A 22,669-nucleotide genomic window follows, 5' to 3' on the forward strand; every position below is an offset into this window, starting at 1 on the left:
TTTATTAAAAGTAGATTATATAAGAAACATTACTTCTTACATTGCACCATTCCTTTCTAAAGTTAATAGTGGCCAAAGCCTATTTAATATGGTCATGTATCTGGCTATTTGTCCACATTTACAGTGTTAAAATATAATGAATTGATCCTTTTTTTTTTTTAATCTTTCACTGCTGTGTTTTATCTGGTGGGAACCAACAGCATTCACAAGCAGTATTCTAAAGTTGATTTACCTTTTAGAAACTTAAATTTCTTTAGAAGATCAGCACCTACGAAAGAGTCACAGAGGTACAGAAGGAGTCCACTGAAAAGCACCCCTTCGCAATTCACATTGCTGGAGTGTGGTCTGGAGCTAACATAGCAGATGGCCACCTGGAATCATCAAAGAAATAGCATTTTCATTTCAAAAGCAAGCACAATGTCTGCACTTTAGCCACATGAGCCAGTGCCATCCTTTTGTCTATTGCAGGGCAAGCTAAGAGATGAAATTTTTCAGTGTTAACTTAAATGGACTGGTTATTCAATCATTGCACCTCTCTTACTTAGTATGCGATGTTTTAACCTGGTTAAAGCTTCTCTTTACTTCTCATAAAAAAGACTTATGAAAGAAATTAGTAGCAAGAAACCAAACAAAGCCCCTCCATCTAAGATTTTTTTTGGGGGGGAGACTGCCTTCCACAGAAAGGCATACTTAGGAAAGATTAGATGTTTTAATTACCTTATTGATGAGAATGAAAAAATATTTTGAATCATGTTTTTAATTAGATATACTTAAATTTTCAATGTATTAGAGGCTTAAAATAATGCATGAACTTTAATTTTTGGCTCTATATGGCTTCCATGTACAGTAGGTAAGTGAATGGGTTCAAATACCAGTTCCTCCATTTAGTGGCCAAGTCGCACTGATTAATTTACTTCATTTCACTATACCCCAGTTTCCTCATCTATAAAGTAGAGATAACAATAGAACCTGTTTCTTAGGGCTGTTTTGTGAATTTAATTAATGTAAACCAGTTAATAAGCATTTAATAAGTATTAGCTGTCATTAGTAGCAGTAGTAGTGTGATTGTGTGTCTAATAGCAAGAACTCTGGACTCCTTGGGGGTGGGAGAATTGGGAGACCTGAGTTAGAAATTTAATTATTACTGTAAGAGGTGTTACTACAGCTGATGATTTTTAAGGTTCCTTCTATCTCTAAAATTGTACAATTCACAGTCCAGCCCACAGGGTAGATTACTAAAACATAGTAAAAATAAGAATGTAAAGTGTTTACACTGTTAAAATTGAATACTGTTGGATTTCATTGTTAAAAATGTATATGTGTTGATACATACAAAGAAGAAAACCTGGAAGCAATTGTAGTACACCAAAATGTTATGTTCCCATTACAAGTAGTTTTCATATCTTGTTTTTAGTTTTAAAAAATCCTTTACAAGAAGAATTCTTCAATGAAAGAATTTTTTAAAACAAACTCATAATTCTGAATGTACAACTAGCAATTTTCTTAAATAGTAAAACTGGTGAAGAAATGGAGAGAGAGAAAGAGAGGGAGAAAGAATGAGAAATCAGGAAACAGTAGAAGAGAGAGAAACCCAGAATTGAGAAGTAACAGCTATAAAGGTCTCAGGTGGTGCTCATTGGTTTAGCAACCAGTGCACTCTTCTCATGTGCCTGAAATAATGGGTAAGACATTGTGTGTCCTTGAAGAACTCACGGTTTTGTGGTGGAAACATCAGTCATGTAATTTACAATATAGTCTGGTATATGTTATGACACGGGGAGGAGCAAGCAGCTGTTTTGGCCTAAGGCCATCAGGGTAAGCTTTTCAGAGAGCTGCCATCTGAGCTAAGCTATGAGTGTTCACTGGCTCATTTTTGAGAGTTGAAATACGTCTGGGAGGGACGACTGACATCACATTTTATGTGAGCTTTTGCGTAAGTGAGTAGGTCACAGGCTCCTTTTTGTTTCCATTTTAAGCTTTCAAACAGGAGCTAAAAAGGAAAAGCAGTGGATGGAAGCTGGTAAGAGCAGTACTGGGCCCGCTTCCCCTTTACCTCAGGTCCAATGTTAAGGTAGCAGTCAATGGCCAACACGGGACTCTTGAAGTTCTGGATGGCTTTGGGGAAGAGTTTGTATGAGGCGTGCTGAAGGAACTTCTCCAAGAGAAACTGTGCAGGGGCTGCCAGTAATGTGTGTTCACTGTCTGGAGCACAGACATACTGAAGGGGCAGGATGGGTGCTAAGCTCTCTGACACCTGAAATCAGAGCCAAGATTATCGTTGAAATGGGCAAGGAAACCCTGCATTTCATCCTTAAAATCCCCCATAATAGCTTTAGCACAGTGTCAGATGTTAGGTTCAGATGTAAGTATCATTCTTTGGTCCTGGAATTTATTTTTCCTTTGGAATGGTACAATAGGATTTAACATAAGTTATACACAGAAAGGGCAGGAAAAAGCGGAAAAGTAGGCTTCTTTGAAAGTCACTGCAGATAGCAAATACATTATGAGTTCCAAGAGGGGAACTTGTACAATTTTGCTGAGTATGTGTAGGTTAAATCCCATCCCATCCCAACAACAACCAAAAAAGGGCAAAGAGGTTTCACAAGATGTGAATAATTAGATACTAGTAAATTTCTTAAACAGAAAAGGAATTCATTCTTCACAGGTTTTGAGCTGCCTTTTTAAAAAAAAAAAAAAATCTGGCAAAGGATCAGACAAGCACCTTCATTTATGTTTCTCTCATGTGAAGTTTGCCATATTGACACTAAAGCTTTGATGGATCAGATAAGCTTTAAATCTAAAGGAGGAACAACTTCATTGAATTGTAAAAACTTATGTTTTGGCTCAGGTTTGTCCTCAGTGAAGAAAATGAGGCTCTGCAGATTTGAATTAAAAACTGACTCTTGTGTTGCTTCACTCTCCAGTCAAGTGGAAAGCTCTTAATGGCAATGCCTAATAACAAAGGTATTAATAAGAAATCACTGTGCTTATTTTCAAGCATGCAAAGCTTACCACAATCTTCGGTTTAATGACAAAGTCCCTTTGCCCTCCAACCTGGACATGTTTCTTCATGAGACTGAAGTTATTAAAACGGCATATGAGCAGGCCACTACTATTTGTTCTTAGGTTAAAGTCCACATCTTCACAGAAATACCTAAATGACAATCAATAGATTCCTTTAACTACCTGTCACTTTTCTACCATGATAATGATACATAGTGAAATGTGTGACAGATGTTAGGAGATAGCCTAAAATACAAGTGATTTCTCTCTATTTCAGTTAAACACAGCACTAGCTTGTCTTCAATCTTGCCCTCTTGGAGCTGGCCCTCCAACAGTGACCTGTGGAAACCTCTGGTTCAGGCATTAGTCCTGTTAAAGAAGGGAGGCAGTGAGGTGATTTTTGTCCCAGATATTCTTAATTCCACTGGGTTTTTAGGCATTCCTGAACTGCAGAAGGACTCTACATTCTATATCCTCTTGCAAGATAGAAATGGGATGTGCTCCCAGTTTTAAAATCCTGGCTACAAAAAAGGATGAGGCACTTGCCAAATTTAAAACACAGAAGTAAAACCACAGCTATTCTAATAGCCACAGGGTTGGGGGTTGGCACAAGAGGGACTTTATTGTCCCTGAAATTCTTCCTTGGCATTCTCAGATGTCCAAGAGTGCGGACATAGTTTTTCAGAAGGCAAGGCCAGGGCTAGCCTGCTCTCTCCCATCTGTTGGCTTTTCCCTACAGGGTATGGATCTCTGGGTCTACTTACATTTGGGGAAATTAATTTCCTTCCAAGTTCTAAGGGTGAATATGGGTTTAGTCTTAGATGTTTATGTGTCCACACACTGATTTGTGTTGATTCAGTAGCTTTTGTGCTGTTGGTTCTTGTTGAATAATGAGGCAGATAAAGTATGCTTTCCAAGCATTTCACTTTGTAACACCTATTCTTAGGGTTTAGGCCAGATTGAAGGGTGATGCAGGAGCACTTTGGGGTTGTTGCCCCTTTTCTCCTTGTCCGTATAAATAGTTTTTCATCTTTTCAGAGACACAGAGACAAAAGAATAAAAACATTACAGAGACTAGAGATGTTTGAGGGAGACAGTGCCAAGGCTGTGTTTCACATTTAAAAAGATAAAATGCATCTCCCCTTCATTGGTTCTAACTCTCTTGAACAGAAACAGAGGTTGTCAATTTGACAACATAAACAAGTAGAAGCCATTCCTTTTTGTTTTTGATAGTATGGTCAACAGCTAAGAATTCAATGCCATTATCAAATCAGTAGATTGCAGGATTACTTGCATCTGTTAGGTATGACTTACCTGTTGAAGTCATACTGCACATTCTGGGTCAAGTCTATGTTGAGGAGGATGAAGTCATGCACATGGCACCTAGAGAATGGAGCTTTCAGACTGTGAGAATGCAGCTTGCTGCTCCACTTCTGTATGCCCAGTATTGCATAGTGAACAATTTTTGGTGTGGCTTCAATATGCTGCAAGACACTCTTCAATGACACATTCTTACTGGACACTCCTGCTTCCATGGGCTGGCTATGAAATGTAAAGTTTATATAAGATGTCAATAAATATTACTACAGTGCCAACACGACTCCTTTCAGTATCTGTACAGGATGTAATTAGCAGATTTACTTTGCATTGGTCTGGAATGAAGAAGGATGTCAAGTCCGGTTTTCATTGCTGGTTGCCACTGCTAACTTAAGGAAATGCCTTTTAGGAGTGGGACTTAACCACTTTAAGGCAGAGAAAGAAATCCAGCCCACATTTCAAAGTGAATAATGAATAAGAAGTTACCAAAGAAGGTAGCCAGAGAACAGATGCATAATAGTATACCTATGGTTCTGGGGATTGGGGTATAATAAAGGAATATTTGAAAACTTTAACTGGCTTCAGATCTATAGTGGAAAAGAGAATACAGGGAACTGTGCCCCCTGCCCCTTCCCCTGGCATTGTAACATCTCCAAATATCCCCTAGGAGAGCAGCACTGCCTCAGGATGAGAACCACTGATTCTGGCCCAAACATAATTTTATGGTGGTAGAATTGAAGCACAGAGACATGAAATGACTTTCTCTTTTCACTCAGTTAAGAGTGAAATGTCATAGTGAGGGTGGTCCCATGGAAGGGTGTTTCCCTCTGGGAAGCTGTACGCCTCTTACTCAATTCTATGTGTAGCTGCAGCCAAGAAAAGTATCTTCTCTGCAGCATTGTGTCATACTCCCCAAGAACTGCTCTGGAAACATTACCTGGTCTGCTCTTGAACACTGTGAATGTTCCACAGGACACACGAGTCGTCCATCACAACAATGAAAGGCCAGACACATTGGCGTTTAACTCCCAGCTCCTCAAGGCGGTTCCTCTCCAGTTCTAGGTTGTGATAGGACAACTCCTTAATGAGGAACCTGGCAGCACCTAAAAGGCAATGTAAGCACCCTGCACATCGGGTCACTCAGCCTTGGCCCTGGCCCCCAGACAGCTCAGAGCCTCTCCAAGGGCAAGGCTATTCACATGGAGATCATGAAGGCTGAATCGATAAAGGTTCAGAGCAGAGATTCTCAAATGTCAATGTACCTTAAGAAGTACTGAGGAAGTCTTAAGATGTAGATTCCTAGAGCCCGTCACCAGATTGCACTGAGTAACTGATGAGGGTCCAGAAACCAAAGATGTATTCGATGCAGACGACTGATAAACAACACTTTGAGAAGTTCTGCAATGACCAGTTTCCCTGATGGGACAAACAGTGCCACATGTAGGAAAAGCGTATCACTGATTAGTTGCTTAAAGCCATGACAAGAGGCTCTCAGTCTTGGAGCAGCCACAGGCATGTACTGTGGTAGAGAGTAGACTGGGCCTAGATGAAAGGGTGTGCCGCTTCCAATGATAGTACCCCTGCTTTAGACTTTAGGAAACGCAACAGCATCTTCTCTGAAGAAGATTTGGATTTGGAAAACTGACAGTGTTTTCCTAGATCTCCTTTTTGGAATAGTGGGTAAGTGCCTAGACTAGAGCCATGCTGCCTGGGTTTGAATCTTGGTCCCACCATTTACTGGCTCTGTGAACCTGAGTAAGTGAACTTCCCTGGGCTGTAACCTCCCTGCCTGTAAGGAGGCAGTAATCCCCCATCTCACATGGCTGTTGTGATGTGCTCAGAATCGTGCCTGACACACAATAAGTGCTAGCTATTATTAAAACGATCACCAGGAATCAGCCAAATTTTATGAGTGGGCCACCCTACAAAAACAACCCAATTTATGAAAATATTTTAATCCCATATTAAGGCTATTTAAGGATTTAAGAAAAGGGAAGTGAAAAGGGGAGTGAAAAGGGGAACAAAAGAAGAGAGAACAGGGGCAAGGGAAAGAGGGAAAAATGGAAGGAAAGCAGAGAAGAACAGAGAGTAAGAGACCCTGGAGAGGATTGAGAGTGTAGATTTGGAAAAACTACTCAGGTTTCATCTGCTGTTCTCTCCAGCTCAAAACTGAATCTTATTACTTCCCTCCGAAGTATGAATGAGCAGCTTTTGATTCTCAACCTTTCTGAGATTCTGCACTGAGCTAGATGCCCATAGGAACTGATGAGAAAAATTATTTAAAACTACACTGCAAGAAGTGGATTCAGTTGGAGGTGTCCTGCCCTGCGTTAGGTAAATGAAGTAGTTACTAGATATCTTGAGCATCTCCCCAAAACTCCATCACCCACTCATTTGCGAAATCAGCCCAGTGCTCTTAAACATCATGGGGAAAAGCAAGAATGACTTCTTACAAGCACCTTTAAGATGACTGCCATAGGCAAGCCCTTCCCAGGGTACTCAATACATCCACCAGTGACTTCTTTACCTACGGGCCCTCAGAAGAGAGAAACTGCAAAACTGCAGAAAAGGGAAAAAGAAAACTGAAATTCAAAGAAGAGTAAAAAGAACTTTGGTCAGGAAGGGCAGGACACTTTCCAGAGGCAGGGGAACCTTGGAAAGTTTCATGCCAGAGGAATGGAGCTCAGTTTATCTTCTCAGCCCTTCTCCCATCCCAGGGGGGCCCCTTACCCACGCCTGCATTATTGAACATGCCGGGAAGCACCAGCATGATGTGGTTGGGCCAGTACTTGCGGTACAGCGGCATCTCATATTCTTTCACCACCAGAAGGTGAAGGTGGCTGATGCCCTCCATGGCGTGGAAGAGGTTTAGAAGTCCATGCTCGTGGCGACCGCTAGAAGGAGTGAAAATAGGGCTCTTGACTGCATTCAAATTCTGCTGAAAGAAAAAAAAAACAAAACAAAACCAGAGACCAAAAAGGGAAATTAAAACCTTTAGATACAAGAAGCTTGGAGAACTTGGTCCAGTACCTGATGCCTGTCAGTCCTGTGTCCAGGCACCGTCACTCACCTTGTCTGAAACCAGGGGCAACCGCATGCTTTCCAGATGTTTGCCCTGCTTGCTGAAGACAAAATGACTCTCTTTGGATTTGGGAATGATGAAGTAGAGCTGAACTTCTTCTCCCAGCATAGAAGAAGAGAACGTGAATGCATGAAGGGTTGAGTCAGACATCTACATTTGCAAAGAAGAAAGAAAGGGAATGCAAACTCATGGTTTCCCAGACTTTCAGGCCACTCCTTTAGGTGGTTACTAAGAAAGGCAAACTAACATGAAGTTACAAATACTACCAGACTTTACAGCCATGAGCACATTGCAGGGGTTGGGAAGGCAAAAGTTGCATCTTTCAGTAGTACCCCTGAAATGAGAGCCAACCATCTTGACCCGAGGAAGCCTCTCCATGGAAGAGAAGTAGTTGATTGGCCTTGGCTTTGCATCCCTAATGTTCTTAGTAACACAACTGATTGTATGCAAAAGTCACATATACCTATGGGATATCCTGCTATGTAACCTTCCCCAAAGCCATGAATTAATAGGGTGGAACACTTCTGCTATATATGTGGGTCCTGTCACATGAACTGAGTATCATTCTTCTAAATATCAAGACTGACATCATTAAAATGCCTTGTGATGTTTTAGAATTAGAGGTGTCGTTGCACAATATTGTGAATATACTAAATGCCACTGAATTGCTCAGTTTAAAATGTTTATGTTATGTGAATTTCACCTCAATTAAATTTTTTAAAATAGTTATTTTTTTTCAAATGCCTGTTGGCTCCATCTTTCCTGGCTACATTGGAAGCTGAGGAGGTTTGAGTAGTCCTTTACCCAGAAACCTGGCTTCAGGGACAGTCCTTTTGACTCCTCTAAGCCAAATATAAATCTAACCTATTTTTAAAGTTGCCAGGTAGTTCACATGCTCTCTCAGAACTCATTTCAGTGAATAATTGTATAATAGGGTTTTACATGCTTCACAATGCAGACAAGGCTATCCTTTCTTTAAGCCAAATATCACTTTATCAGCAGAACAAGCATTCAAGTTAGTTTACCAATAGTTTCAACCTAAATATTACCTTTCATAGAAGAATATTAAAATTTCCCCTTAAATTCTAGTTCATTCTGTTTCACAAATGTGGGAATATGCTATTTAGTGAGTACTGTAATCATCAGATCAGGTAATGATGTTTCCAGAGCACTTCTGGCGGCATATGACACAAGGCTATAGGGAAGATACTTTCTTGGCTGCAGCTACACATGGAACTGAGTAAGAGGTACAGCTTTCCAGAGGGAAAACATCCATCCATGGGACCAAGAAAACAAATTAGATACAAAAGGTAATTAGAAGGGCAGATTGAGTCAATCTAATTTTTTACTATATGCCTTCTAATACCCATTTGTGTTTTAGGATGAGATGTAGGCTTAGGAAGGGTGCAGACCTGGTCCTTAAAGTTGAAGCAGGTTTGGTGGAAGGGAAATCAGCATTACCCAGAAGAAGGAATAGTTGTTTCTAAGAGTTCAGAGCCAACAAAATCAAGAAGATAAATTGGAAAAAGGCCACGTGGAGTTTATCTCCAAATAGGTGCCAGATGCTGTCATTCACCGTCTTTCCCATTGTTTAATGATATGCTGGCCAAAAAGCAGCCTATTACTATGGGGTGTTGGCTCCCATTCTGTGTTCCTCTCTCCATTCTCATTGCATAAAGCAATAAACACCTACTCAAAACCTTCCCAAGCTGGAGTAAGAATATGACTGGTGCAAATCAGCAGCCTTAGAATCACAACTCAAAAGGCATACCCCACTGATTTGTCAGATAATTGCACCATTTTAACCAAACAAAGGGAGGAAAAGACTCTTTCACTAAATACACCTTAACATCCAGTTATTTCAGTATCAAAGATAAAACATCTCAGCTTCTTTCTTTCCTAAACTTGGCACATGTAACCATTTTGATGAAGTAACTTAAGACAAAGCTAAGCCAATGCCTTGCATTCTTCCGTAACCCACCCCCCCACCCCCACCCCCACCCCCACCCCCCATTCTAACAAACCCAAAGCTCTTTTAATCATAGTTTTATGCATTTTGGTCACTAATGAATGGGTCCGTCTCATAAGTAAAAGCTATTCTTTACCTAGGGTGTGGAACTAGGAGCCTTATTTTTCACCCCTCTGTGCCCCCCACACCCCATACATGCAAAAGCTCCTATTGGGTAACAGGTCCAAGGCAAGGGGGAACGTGGGGCTGCACCTGGGAGGCGGAGGTGAAGTCCATGTACTGGTGGCACTGCTCACAGTGGTGGAAGGTGTTGTAGGCTGCGTATTTGGTCAGCATCATGGACACGGTTTCTCGTTTCTTAGACTCTTCAACTTGGGATTCCTTTATTGCTTCTATGTATAAAGGGGCAAAAAAAAACCATCCCATGATCCACATGTAAAGCCTCTCTGCCTGAGAAGAAGGTCCCCAGTCCTGGAAGGAGCTTTTTCAAGGATTCTATTATTTATGCCCTGAGAAGCAAGTATGAAAATTAAAAGGTGATACGTATGTGTGGAAGAGAAAAAAGAGAACTACTTAAGCTGTGCTCAAAGATTAAACCCTCCCTGCCTTCTGCCCTGATTTTGGTTCCCCTTGACCTTTTAGAGGAGGAAAGCCTGGCTTTGCTCGTACTGACCTTGTTTGACCTCTGCCAACTTTTCAGTATACACCAAGCTCATCACACTGTACTTGGGATCGTGCACACTGAGGTCAAAAGGCATCTTACTGAAGCTCTCGATGTCAGGCCAGGGCTCTGCCTCTGCCTGCCTTACTTCATCACCTTCCCCGTGATCTAGGACAAGAAAAGGCACAGACCAGTCAGACTGACCTCCCCTCCTTCCCTCAGGGTATAAGAGAGGAGAAGGATTATGAAATATAAAGTCCAGAGTGTATGGACAAAGGCATTTCCAAAAAACGAGCTTACAGTGATTGCCAGGGTAGAAGGAACCAGAATTATGCCAACCTCCCCAGGCAAGGAAGAATACTGAGCTTCACTGGCATCCAGGATCAGTTTCCACAGCCCAGTTCCCGGACTCCCACACCTGTGAGATCAACTGAGCCCCCGCCCTCCTCCAAAAACCAGTTTCCATAAAAGCTTGCTTAATTTTGGATGACCTAAATTCTGTCTTAGAGTTTTAATTGTTGGATTTTAAGACATTGATAGCCGAAGAGACTTTAGGGATGCATTTAGCAAGATTCCCAGTACCTGCTGCATACTGGAATCACCTGGGGAGCTTCTAAGATTCCCAATGCCCAAACCACCACCCCTGCCCCGGGGAGGGGAGGGGAGTGATGGCAATTAAGTCAGAATTCTTGACGGTGGGACCCAGGCATCAGTAACGTCAAGAATAGTAAGTTCCTCAGGTGGTTCCAATATGAAGTCAAAGCTGAGAATCACTGCTTTTACAATTCTGACCCTGCCTCAGTACTTCAAACCTTTAGGCCTGTACTTAACCCCTCAGAGTCCATGATAGTTGTAAGGTTTAGAAATGGTATGTATATTTAAAGTGCTAAGACAGTGTCTGGCAGGCACATGGGTGTTCCAATAGATAATATTTATCATTTTTAATACTAAAATGTATATCAAACAGTAGCTTAAAACAACTTTCAAAGAGAGAAAGAAGGAAAAAGCTTCACAGATAATATCCTTTTTTACATCCCTGAGCTGAAGTTTATATTTTGTTTAAAATTCAAAGTATATTCTAGTTTTTAGAAAGGTGTCACAATGTCTTTCAAGAGCACCACTGCATTAATCTGCACTAAAATGAGAGAGAAGTAAAAGCCAGACTACCAGAGCTTCTTACAAAGGCCAGGTTTTGCAACTGGCTGGGGGTAGACTGGGTCTCTTATGGCTCATTAGCTCAGCCTAGGAGCCAAGATCATTGTGGTATGACCTAAGGGCAAAAGTAAAGGCATCATTCTTCTGTGGTGCCAAGGAGCCTGGTGGGCATGCTGGCGGGAATGGCAGGCCTGCCTTTCTCTGGCTTGGCTCTGGCTTTGTCCTCTAGGTCCCAGCCCTTTTCCAAGAGGCCCAGGTTGTTTCCAGGCCAAGCTGGAGCTCTGGTTCCCTTCTGCAGTGGGCCTGGCGATCTGACTCCGCTCAGGTCTGCACACAAGCAAGGAGATAAGGATGGTAAAAGAATTCTATGTGTGCACATGTGTGAGAGAGAAATTGTGGATGTGAACTGGTGAGGAATGGAAATAGGGCTGGGAGTCATAAGAAAATGATTGAATATGACTAATTTTACGTTATCTTGCTCTGGACTAAAACTAGTACCTTGGACTGGTCACAGAACAGGTAAAATAAGTGAGATGAGCTCTTCCAAGGATTAATTTGTTAGGAGAAGATGCCAAGGGCTTTCTCTATTCTGCACTCATCCTTGAGGGGCTTGAGAAAAACTTCTACCTGATCACATCTCCTTCCTCCCCACAATTTCTCTGCCAGCACAGCCAGTTGTTTTGCTCTGTAGATTTGAGGCCACACTCAGCTACGTGAGCGTGTCGGCTAACACATGCCTGTGCCCGGGGCCTGGCTCCTTGCTGCTCTGGGCTGCAGAACGGAACCGTCCTGCGGGTGATGGCTGGGGGAGGAAAGGGGAGACAGGAGGAAGATGCTGGGCGATCTTAAGGTGAAAACCAAAGGGTTTTTGTTCACGGCGCCAGTGTGCTGTTCTGCACACAGTTTTCATTTCATTGTATTAATCCTATGCTTTCACTCAGCCTGTGGTTAGAATGTGAGACGTACTCTGGATAAGCAATAAAGGACTAGTATCCAGAACACAAAATATTGGATTTTACAATGGTTTACCCATCGAGGTACTCAATCTGCCTAATAGCCTTTATAAAATGCCTCTTTGCCCAGGACCCTGCTGTGGCAAGAGGGAGTCCAAAAGAAGCAGAATATTCCATCCCTGACTTCAAGAAGCCAAAAAAAAAATAGCCACAGTTTACTTAGAACTATTTGCTGGGCACATATCTTTAATCCTCAAAATAACTGCAAATTAACTACTGTGTGACGGCATAACAAAACTCCCAGCCCTCGGGAGTTCAGGGTCTTTGCATCCTGCACCCCCAGTAGCTCCCAGTGCCCGGGCTCAGAACTCACCAGTGTTGATTTCCTCCTCGTCATACACGTCCACCTCCAAGAGCCGGATGAGCATGCGGAAAAGGATCCTAAGGAACTGTAAATAGGAGCCTGTCTTTCCCACCTGATGGAGATATGTTTCATTGGAGGAAGGGAAGAGAAGGAAGGAAAAGAGAAAAGAAATTTCACACCTTGGCTCTCCAGTGTCTCCTGCTTCTGAAAGGCCTGAATGGGGCCCCTGTGACTTGATGCCACCCCAACCCCACCCCCTAGATGTCCTCGGCATCTCTCATTCTTGGGGAAGGTGAAACAGCCCTAGCCCAGGACAGGCCCAGCCTGGCCCGACCCTACCTGGGGGGGCCCAGTCAGCAGCAGCCGCCGGGGGTGGACGCTGCGGACGCCAGCAGCGGGGTCGGGCTGATTGCTGTAGTCGGCGTGGTGCTGGCGGGCTGTGGTCCACTGGCGGTAGAAGAGAGACTGTTCCTCGCTGCTCATGTCCCTGTGCAGAAGCGGCCGCAGGGAGCTCACCCAGGCCACATCTGCATGGGGCAGCAGAGACGAGGCGGGTGGCAGCTTCCCACTCTTTTGGGAGCCCAGGAGGCTGTAGGCTGCTTTGGAGAGGATCACAACTGGAGGCAGGGCCACAAGCTGACCCCTGCAGCCTCGGACAGGCGGTCCTGGCCACACCAGGGTGCGGGGCCCCGACGAGGACGACGAAGGCTTGGAGGTGGTGCTGCTTGCCATGAGGGGGTCCAGGGAATCGCATTCCTGTTTTAGAGTCTCTCCAGCTGCTGGTGTGCCAGCCAAGATCCCTTCGTCCAGCCCCACGCTGTTGGCTGGGCTGTGGAAGCTGGGGATCAGGGACTGCTTCTGGGACTTGTCAGCTGTGCTGGAAGAGCTCACCCCATTCTCCATGATGGAGCCTGAAAGAAGATGGTAGAACCCACCCTGTTACCCACACTCAGACTTGCTCCTCCCAGGCTCCTGATACCTCATGGAAAGGCTGGGAAACCAGCTGAAGCACAGTTCTCTGCAGGCCACAAGAACCCTAAGCTGAATGCCTTTCCTTTGCCCCTCTACTCTCCACGCTTCTCTACTTGCTCCCTTACTCCGGCTTCTGGGTGGGTTTGGCCAATGGGAGACACTAGCAGGAAATCGGTTGGGGCTAAGGGGGTGGGTGGTGGGGTATTTAATCACTAGTTCCCTCCCTGCATGGTCACTGGGGTTGGCTGTCTCTGCTACTGAGGGCCATGGCTTGTGCCTGGCTGGCCCTCTGGGTCCCAAGACCTGCTCTCTCCACTTGCTTCTTCAGGTCAGTGGTGGTCATAGCCCCCTGTGGTGAACTCAACCCCAGTACTGCACTGCCTCCTGCTCCTTTTCCAAGTTGTGCCCACATCTTTGTAACTAGCCCCTTTATTAAACTCATCTCCCATTTCCTCACTTGAACATGCTGTGCCAGTTTGGATGTATTGTGTCCCCCAAAACGCCATGTTCTTTGATGCAATCTTGTGGGGGCAGACATATTAGTGTTGATTAGGTTGGAACCTATTGATTGAGTGTTTCCATGGAGATGTGACTCAGTCAACTGTGGGAGAAACATTTGATTAAATTATTTCCATGGAGATATGGACCCCACCCATTCAGGGTAGGACTTGATTTAATCACTGGAGTCCTGTAAAAGAGCTCACAGCAACTGAGAGGGACTTTTGGAGAGACACTTCGGAGCTGACAATTTGAGATGCTGGCCCAGAGTTTGCCCTGGAGAAGCTACGAGAGGACAAAATGCCCCAAGGGCAGCTGAGAGAGACATTTTGAAGATAGCCTGTGAAAGCTGATGCTTGGAGATGTGAACAGAAGGAGGTTTGGAGATGCTAAGCTAAGAGATACTAGCCCAGAGTTTCCTTTGGAGAAACTAAGAGAGGACCCCCAGACGGTTAGAAACACAGGAGCTAAAGAGGCTAAGAGAGACAAGCCCAGAGACATTTTGGAGAATGCTATTTTGAAACACAACCTGGGAACAGCAGATGCCGGTCATGTGCCTTCCCATCTGACAAAGGTGTTCTGGACACCATCGGCCATCCTTCAGTGAAGGTTATCTGTTGATGCCTTAGTTTGGACACTTTCATGGCCTTAGAACTGTAAATTTGTAACTTAATAAATCCCTTTTATAAAAGCCAATCCATTTCTGGTATTTTTGCATAACGGCAGCATTAGCAAACCAGAACACCAGGTATGTAGCCCACATCTCAACCTTGGAAGATCCTGAACAAATAATCATTAACCTCAGGTTATTAAAACCAAATTGATATGCTGATAGGAGTGGAATTTCGTTAGTCCCCTGGAACAGCTAATAAACTACCAGGAACAACTAGTAAAATAATTTGGAATAACTGTTGGGGGACAACTGTGACTGTCCAAACATTGTACACCAACCTGGATTGCGAGGAATGCCTGAGATCGCAGCATAAAATCTGGAAGTAAAAACTGCAGAACTACGCTGGGAGCCCCCTCCTGCCATGGCGGGATGAGCTGCAAAACCTCACTGTGGTAGAAAGAGCACTCTCTGAGCAAGTGAATATAGCTTAGCCCAGCTCCAACTAGGGTTTTAATTAGCAAATGCGGACTGCTGAATACAAGCGACATACCCCTAACAAGCAGACAGAGGCTTTTAGTGATGACTGACCTTAAAGAACCAGAAGACTCATCTGTCCCGGGAGAGGGAGCCAGAAAACCAGGTGTTACTTCTGGCTGACGAGTGAAACTGGGGGGCCATGGACTGGCTCTGAAAGGGGGCTTTCTGTCACTTTTTCTCTCTCTCGACCTGAGGGGCTCAGTGGAAAGAACCTCAGCCATTTTCAGTTCTCAGCACTCTGACCCAGACATGGGTAGAGATAACAGAGAGACAATTCAAATGCAAATGATGACTCCCTAGGAGGTGTATATTACCTAAGAGTAAGGAGGTGGGGCCCCGGCTCTACTACCAGTTTTCCATTCAGAACCAGGTCCCAGAGCCTGGGAGAAAACAGCCAAAACAGAAACTAAAGGGACCACATTGCCTTATACCAGTTGGCAGTGACAGGCGCCACCTGCTGGGCAGGTTAGGAAAATCACAGTGGCTGGAAACCTCACAGGAAAGTGTCAATCTCTAAGACACACCTGCAGGGAGACTTGAAACAGAATATAACCCCATTCTGAGCTCTTAACCTGTTCTGGTCTGGGAAAATCTGATTGGAGTAACCAAGGAAACTAGATGCCTAGACAACAAAAAAAACACAATCTACACTAGGAAAAACAAAGCTATGGCCCAGTCAAAAGAACAAACTTACACCTCAATCAAGATACAGTTGAGATATTGTTTCACTTTAATGAAACAATCTATTAAAGATTTTCAAAGAAATATGCTAAATCAAATCAAAAACCACATCAATGAGTTCAGGGAAGATATGGCAAAAGAGATGAAGGCAATAAAGAAAACACTGGTTGAACATAAGGTAGAATTGAAAGTTTGAAGAAACAATTGGCAGAGTCTATGGAAACGAAAGGCTCAACAAGAGAAAAAAAAACACAATGGGGACATACAACAGCAGAGTTCAAGAGGCAGAAGAAATCACTCAGGAACTGGAGAACAAGATGCCTGAAATCCTACACACAAAAGAACAGATAGGGAAAAGAATGGAAAAATATGAGCAACAATTCAGGGAATTGAGTGACAACATGAAGCACAAGAATATACGTGTCATGGGTGTCCCAGAAGGAGGAGGGAAGGAAAAGGGGGCAGAAGTAATAATAAAGGAAATAATCAATGAAAATTTCCCATCTCTTATGGAAGATATAAAATTACAGATCCAAGAAGTGCAGCGTACTCCAAACACAATAGATCTGAATAGATCTAGTCAAGACACTAATAATCAGATTATCAAACGTCAAAGACAAAGAGAGACAAAGTAATTTGGACAGAGAATAAAAATATGTATGTAGGCCCCCCTTGAGGTGCTGGGGGGAAATGCAGAGATGTCAGGCTTCCTCACCTGGATTATTGCTGATGTTCTCAAAAACATTGAGGACTGGTGGTTTGATGTGCTGAGCCCTTTATCACAGGGCTTGCCCTTATGAAGCTTGTTACTGCAAAGGAAAGGCTAAACCTGCTTAAGGTTTGTGCCTAAGAGTCTCTCCCTGAGTACCTCTTTGTTGTTTAGATGTGGCCCTCTCTCTCTAGCTAAGCCAACTTGGCAGGTGAAATCACTGCCCTCTCCACTACTTGGGATCTGACTTCCATGGGTGTAAACCTCCCTGGCAACACAGGATATGACTTCCAGGGATGAATCTGGACCTGACATCGATTGAGAACATCTTCTTGAGCAAAAGGGGGATGTGAAATGAAACAAAATAGAGTTTCAGTGGCTGAGAGATTCTAAATGGAGTCAAGAGGTCATTCTGGTGGGCATTCTTATGCAACTACATAGATAACCCTTTTTAGATTTTAATGCATTGGAATAGGTAGAAGTAAATACCTGAAACTATCAAACTGCAACCCAGTAGCCTTGACTCTTGAAGACGAGTGTACAGCAATGTAGCTTACAGCAGGTGACAGTGTGATTGTGAAAGCCTTGTGGATCACACTCCCTTTATCCAGTGTATGGATGTATGAGTGGAAAAATGGATACAAAAACTAAATGAAAAATGGGGGGGGGTGTTTTGAGTGTTCTTCTTTACTTCTATTTATTTTTATTTTCACTTTTTCTGGTACAAGGAAAATGTTCAAGAAATGGATTGGGGTGATAAATGTACAACTATATGATGGTACTGCAAATGACTACACTTTGGATGATTGTATGGTATGTGAATATATCTCAATAAAATTGAATTTAAAAAAAAAAGACAAAAATCCTGAAAGCAAGAGAAAGGTGATCCTTCACATACAAAGGAAGTTTGATAAGACTATGTGCAGATTTCTCAGTAGAACCCATGGAGGCAAGAAGGAAGTGAGGTGATATATTTAAGATACTGAAAGAGAAAAACCACCAACCAGGAATCCCATATCTGGCAAAACTGTCTTTCAAATATGAGGGAGAGATTAAAATATTCTCTGGCAAACAGACAATGAGAGAGTTTGTGAACAAGATATCTGCTCTACGGGAATTACTAAAGGGGGCACTACAGACAGATAGGAAAAGACAGGAGTGAGAGGTTTGGAACACAATTTTCGGTGATGGTAGCACAGCAGTGTAAGTACAGTGAACAAAGATGACTGTGAGTATGGTTGAAAGAGGAAGGATAGAAGCATGTGGGACACCAGAACAAAAGAGGAAAGATAAAGACTGGGACTGTATAACTAAGTAAAACCCAGGGTGCTCAACAATTGTGGTAAAATGTACAAATATGTTTTTACATGAAGGAGAACAAATGAATGTCAACCTTGCAAGGTGTTAAAAACAGGGTGGTATTGGGGAAAAAATACAATCAATGGAAACTAGAGACTATAGTTAACAGAAACATTGTGTTATGCTTCCTTTAATGTAGCAAAGGCAATATGCCAAAGCTAAATGCCTATAAGAAGGGGATATAAGGGAGGGGTATGGCACTCTTGGCACTGGTGATGTTGTCTGACTCGTTTATTCTACTTTAGTTTAATTCTGTCTTTCCTTTTGTTGCTTTTTAGCTGTCAAGTTTTTTTTTTCTTTTCTTTTTTCTTTTTCTTTTGTCTCTCTACCTTCTTTGACTCTTCCTCCTTCTTTGTGGAAAAAATGGAGATGTCTTTATATAGACAGTGATGATGGTGGTGAAGACATAAATACGTGATTATACAGGGAACCATCAATTGTTTATTTAGGATGGAAAGTATGGTGGGTGAACAAAACCATCTTAAAAAAAAACAAAAATGGGTTGATGAAGAAACCTTGAGGGCACTATATTGAGTGAAATAAGTCAGACACATAAGGACAAATATTGCATGTTCTCACTGATATGAACTAATTATAATATGTAAAGTCATAGACATGAAATATAAGTTACCAGGATATAGAACGAGGCCCAGGGCCAAGCCTCACAGTGCACCTGTGGCCCCAGAGGAGCCTCTAGTGTATAAGCTCTTGCCATTAGCTATTTCGAAAAATCACTCCTTCAAGCAAATATTTTGTGCCAGGTACTAAGCCAAGGAGCATAAACGTACAACTTTGGGACATGGAAGCAAAAGGGAGCCTTTGTACAAATATCCGATGCCTAATAACCCTCAGATGATGGAAGGTGGGAAAGATAGGGAAAAATGGTGCAGGGTGGCGGATAACATTTATGTTAAAATATTTAGCCTGTTACCAAGCTCTTCATTGAATGTTTACCCAGAGAACTATTTTGTGGCTTACAGTCATTTCCCAAGTGTGACTCCTGGGGCCCTGAGGCCTAGAGGGGACATCTGAGTCACTGAAGGCAACTCTGCAGGCCTCAGCGAGTCTCGGCGGATGCCTCTGCCTTTGTCACTCCCACCCACCTCCTCACCCCTGCCCCCTTGTCCTTTGAAAGAGAAGAGAGTACTGACCCGAGGTTCCAGTGACAGCACTGCTGGCGCTCTGGGGCCTCTCCAGGTCAATGGGCAGCTCATCTGGGTCATTCTCGCTGACAGGGGCTCGCTCCTGCTCCTTCCCGCTGAGATCCAGGGCCGCCGTGGGCCCCCGGAGGACCTCCTTGGAGACATAGCAGCATGCCAACCCTACCTCCTGCTCCAAGGCCGTGCGGGTTAAATAGCTTGAATCAATTAACCGGAGGTCACAGTACTTTAAAGACCTGTACAAAAGGAATTATGCTTTTGGGGAGTCTGTCTGGCTGTGCACACAGCATTTATGTAAGCCCAACTATCTGAATGGATCACGGAGTAGTTAAAAATCATGGGATTCAGAAGCAGCCCTGGTTAGTACTAAGGCAAATCAGGCCAAAGGGTAAAGGACAATACTGACTGTGTTGTAAAACTTCAACTTCTGTGTGAGACCAAGGGAAGAGATGTTTATTTGGTGCAGGATCTACATTTTCTGCAGCACACTAAATAATTTATCTTGTATGGTGAGTTTATTTAAACACCATAATTACATGGAACTTTGAATAGGAAATGAGATCTGTTAAGATTTATACAGGTTAATGTGAAATTCTGATACATCCCAAAGTAATTTGGGCAGAGAATAAAAATATATTTGCAAGGCCCCCCTGAGGAACTGGGGGAAAATACAGAAGCGTTGGACTTCCCACCTGGGTTATTACTGATAGTCTCACAAACATTGAGGACTACCAATTTGGTAGGATGAGCCCTCGATCTTGGGGCATGTCCTTGTGACGCTTGTTGCTTCAAAGGAGAGGCTAAGCCTACTTACAATTGTGACTAAGAGTCTCCCCCAGAGAACCTCTCTGTTGCTCAGATGTGGTCTCTCTGTCTAAGTCCATGCAGCAGGTGAACTCACTGCCCTCACCTCTACATGTGACATGAGGTGTAAATCTCCCTGGCAATGTGGGACATGACTCCCGGGGATGAGCCTGGACCCAGCATGGTAGGATTGAGAAAATCTTGACCAAAAAGGGGAAGCGAAATGAAACAAAGTTTCAATGGCTGAGAGATCTCAAATGGAGTCTAGAGGTCACTCTGGAGGGCATTCTTATGTGCTATATAGATCCATTTTAGGTTTTAGTGTATTTCAATAGCCTGAAGGAAATTCCTGAAACTGTCAAACTGTAACCCAGTAGCCTTGATTTTTGAAGACGACTGCATAACTATATAGCTTACGCGGTGTGACAGTGTGATTGTGAAAACCTCTGGCTCACACTCCCTTTATCCAGTGTATGGACAGATGAGTAGAAAAATGGAGACAAAAACTAAATGAAAAATAGGGTGGGATGGGGGGATGGAATGTTTTAGACGTTCTTTTTTACTATTATTTTAAATTTTTTTGGAGTAAGGAAAATGTTTAAAAATTGATTCTGGTGATGAATGCATAACCATATGATGGTACTGTGAAAAACTGATTGTACACTGTGGATGACTGTAGGGAATGTGAATATATCTCAGTACAACTGCATTAAAAAAAAAAAAAATCATGGGATTCATTGCCAGGAAATCACTGATGTCAAGCTCAGCTCGGCCCCTTCTAGCTGTTATGACATGGGGCTAGTCACTGAACCTTTCTGTGCTTCACTTTCTCCCAGCACAAAATAGATGCTCTGGCACATATGGTTATTGTGGAGCATGAATGACAGGTAAGGCATTCAGGACAATGCCTGGCACACAGAAGCCTTCAATTAATGCTGCTGCTGTTGCCCCTTCCAAGTTGGAGGCCCTGGATCCTTGAGGGGGTGGGAGCAGCAGATTAACTGAGCCAAAGCACTACATCAGGAAAAAATGCTGATTTGGGCAGTTGTTTGTCCTCTCTGCCTCTCGGGCTTCCCTGCTTTGATACATAGACATTTCCCAATTGTGGGTATCTACCATTCCCAAAATTGTTGGATAGATCATTCAAGAAGGCTATATTTCTTATATCATTACATAAAATAATTCTCCCTTCACCTGCCACACAAATGAATGGCTACATATCAGTCAAGCTTTAACCATCAGTTGAGCTGGGCAACTAATGGAAAGTGAGAAACTAATTATTCATAGTACCTGGGAAAGGTTTCTCCAAGAGGATCTTTGCCAGTTAATATCACTATACAAGGCAGACCTTCTAAATCTTGATAAGTCCGAGGGATCCATTCTTCTTGCTCATTTCCTCTCCAAGTCTGTGAAAGAGCCCATATGATACAATGAAAATCCTTCAAGCTTCCATCTTTTTAAAAGTTTCTATGTCCAGATTTTGGGTACAGTTGTGTTACCTGATGACTTCCACTAAGAATGTGTGTGTGGGTGTGTCTATAATTGCTACTGAAAAGCATGCACAAAGCACTTCTCCAAGAATGTGACCTATGGTTTTTCTCTCAATAGCATAAAACAGGAGATCATGGTACACATCAGGCAGTAGCCACGTAGCCCAAGAAACCTACAATGTGAATTATCCCCTTATAGAAATCCTGGCCAAAGTATACTTTTTTTGCATAATGGAAAAACTCTTGGGACTAACTGAAAAAGACAATTTCAGTTCTGAATGTAATTCAAAAAAGAATCGCCAAACTCCATCAAAACAGACATTAACACCAAGAATGTCATGAAAGTGAGTCACCCCTGCTGGTTCTTTTTTCTCTTTCTCCCTCTATTGACTTTAAAAATAACTGACTCAAGTAATTGTTGCCTTAAAGCTTCCAAAGAGTCTCTATCAAGAGGGCAAAAAAATATAACCAAACCTGGACCAAGAATAAAAACCTGCCTCTTATTTAGAAGAAGAGTCATGCATCAGTTTCTCATTTATATTGTATTTATATTTATATACACATACATATATTGTTAATAAATCTATCACCAATCTTGAAAAAAACAGGAATATATCAATGAAAAGAAAAAAAATCTAACCAACCTGGAAGGTATTCAAATACAGAAAGGTCTTAAAGATTTTTCTGTTTATTTTAGAGCAGAAAGAAAAAGATCTCTTAAGTAGATAAGGTGCTTTCTACTATTTTCTATAAAATATGTAATATCTAATTATGATTTATCTCTGCTTTTAGCAGGTGTTATTAATAAGAAATGAAATGATATTGCTGATAATGCTCTAGGGAACAAAGACTAAGAAGGTATAAGTACTGCTTACAATTTTTATCTTAAAATAGGCTAGTACTCCCCCGCTAAACACAAAATGGGATAAAATAAATCTACCAGGCAAGAGATGATGTAATAGGGTTTGATTGACTTGTTGATGTCTAGGAAAGACTCAGTGAAGATAAACCAGTCTTTTAGAAATAAATATGCCCCTAATTACTTCAATTAAAATTTGTATAATTTATAAAACTGTAGGAAACTTAACCATTCTTATGCTCTTCATTTCTGCCCAATCGTTTATCAGATTTTTACATAACAAGGGGTAATCTGTGGCTCTGCATAACTGTTTACAAGTGTGAGAGAAGTTCCATATCGTAGAAACTCAATCTCAGAAAAAAAGGGTATCTATAAAAATTCAACTTCCCATATATTTTCACATGAAAGGGAACCATAATATCACCTGGCTTAAAGTAAACATTTCCAAAAATAGAAATCCCTTTACTTATGGCCTTCTCATTG

The 22,669-nt window shown here is 42.5% G+C and overlaps 1 protein-coding gene across 14 annotated transcripts in view; it reads right to left on the reverse strand.

Annotated features, from left to right (window-relative positions):
* The window catches only part of GREB1L (GREB1 like retinoic acid receptor coactivator), a 422,182-nt gene that overhangs the window by 3,719 nt on the left and 395,794 nt on the right, over nt 1-22,669 (reverse strand). For 8 of the 14 annotated variants that reach the window (XM_037805493.1, XM_037805491.1, XM_037805497.1 and 5 more), the window contains 13 exons: nt 21,128-21,243; nt 19,025-19,269; nt 12,844-13,415; nt 12,514-12,616; nt 10,045-10,200; nt 9,624-9,763; nt 7,391-7,552; nt 7,051-7,258; nt 5,258-5,423; nt 4,318-4,545; nt 3,013-3,154; nt 2,054-2,254; nt 233-371 (listed from right to left, as the gene is read on the reverse strand). In XM_037805493.1, the coding sequence (XP_037661421.1) occupies nt 233-371; nt 2,054-2,254; nt 3,013-3,154; nt 4,318-4,545; nt 5,258-5,423; nt 7,051-7,258; nt 7,391-7,552; nt 9,624-9,763; nt 10,045-10,200; nt 12,514-12,616; nt 12,844-13,415; nt 19,025-19,269; nt 21,128-21,243 (2,578 nt within the window). Of the gene's footprint in view, nt 1-232; nt 372-2,053; nt 2,255-3,012; nt 3,155-4,317; nt 4,546-5,257; nt 6,880-7,050; nt 7,259-7,390; nt 7,553-9,623; nt 9,764-10,044; nt 10,201-12,513; nt 12,617-12,843; nt 13,416-19,024; nt 19,270-21,127; nt 21,244-22,669 lie in introns of those variants that run through there. The other 6 variants (XM_037805498.1, XM_037805495.1, XR_005212149.1 and 3 more) reach the window with 5 other exon arrangements.

Source organism: Choloepus didactylus, chromosome 16, assembly GCF_015220235.1.
Source record: "Choloepus didactylus isolate mChoDid1 chromosome 16, mChoDid1.pri, whole genome shotgun sequence".
NCBI classification, from domain to species: Eukaryota; Metazoa; Chordata; class Mammalia; order Pilosa; family Megalonychidae; genus Choloepus; species Choloepus didactylus.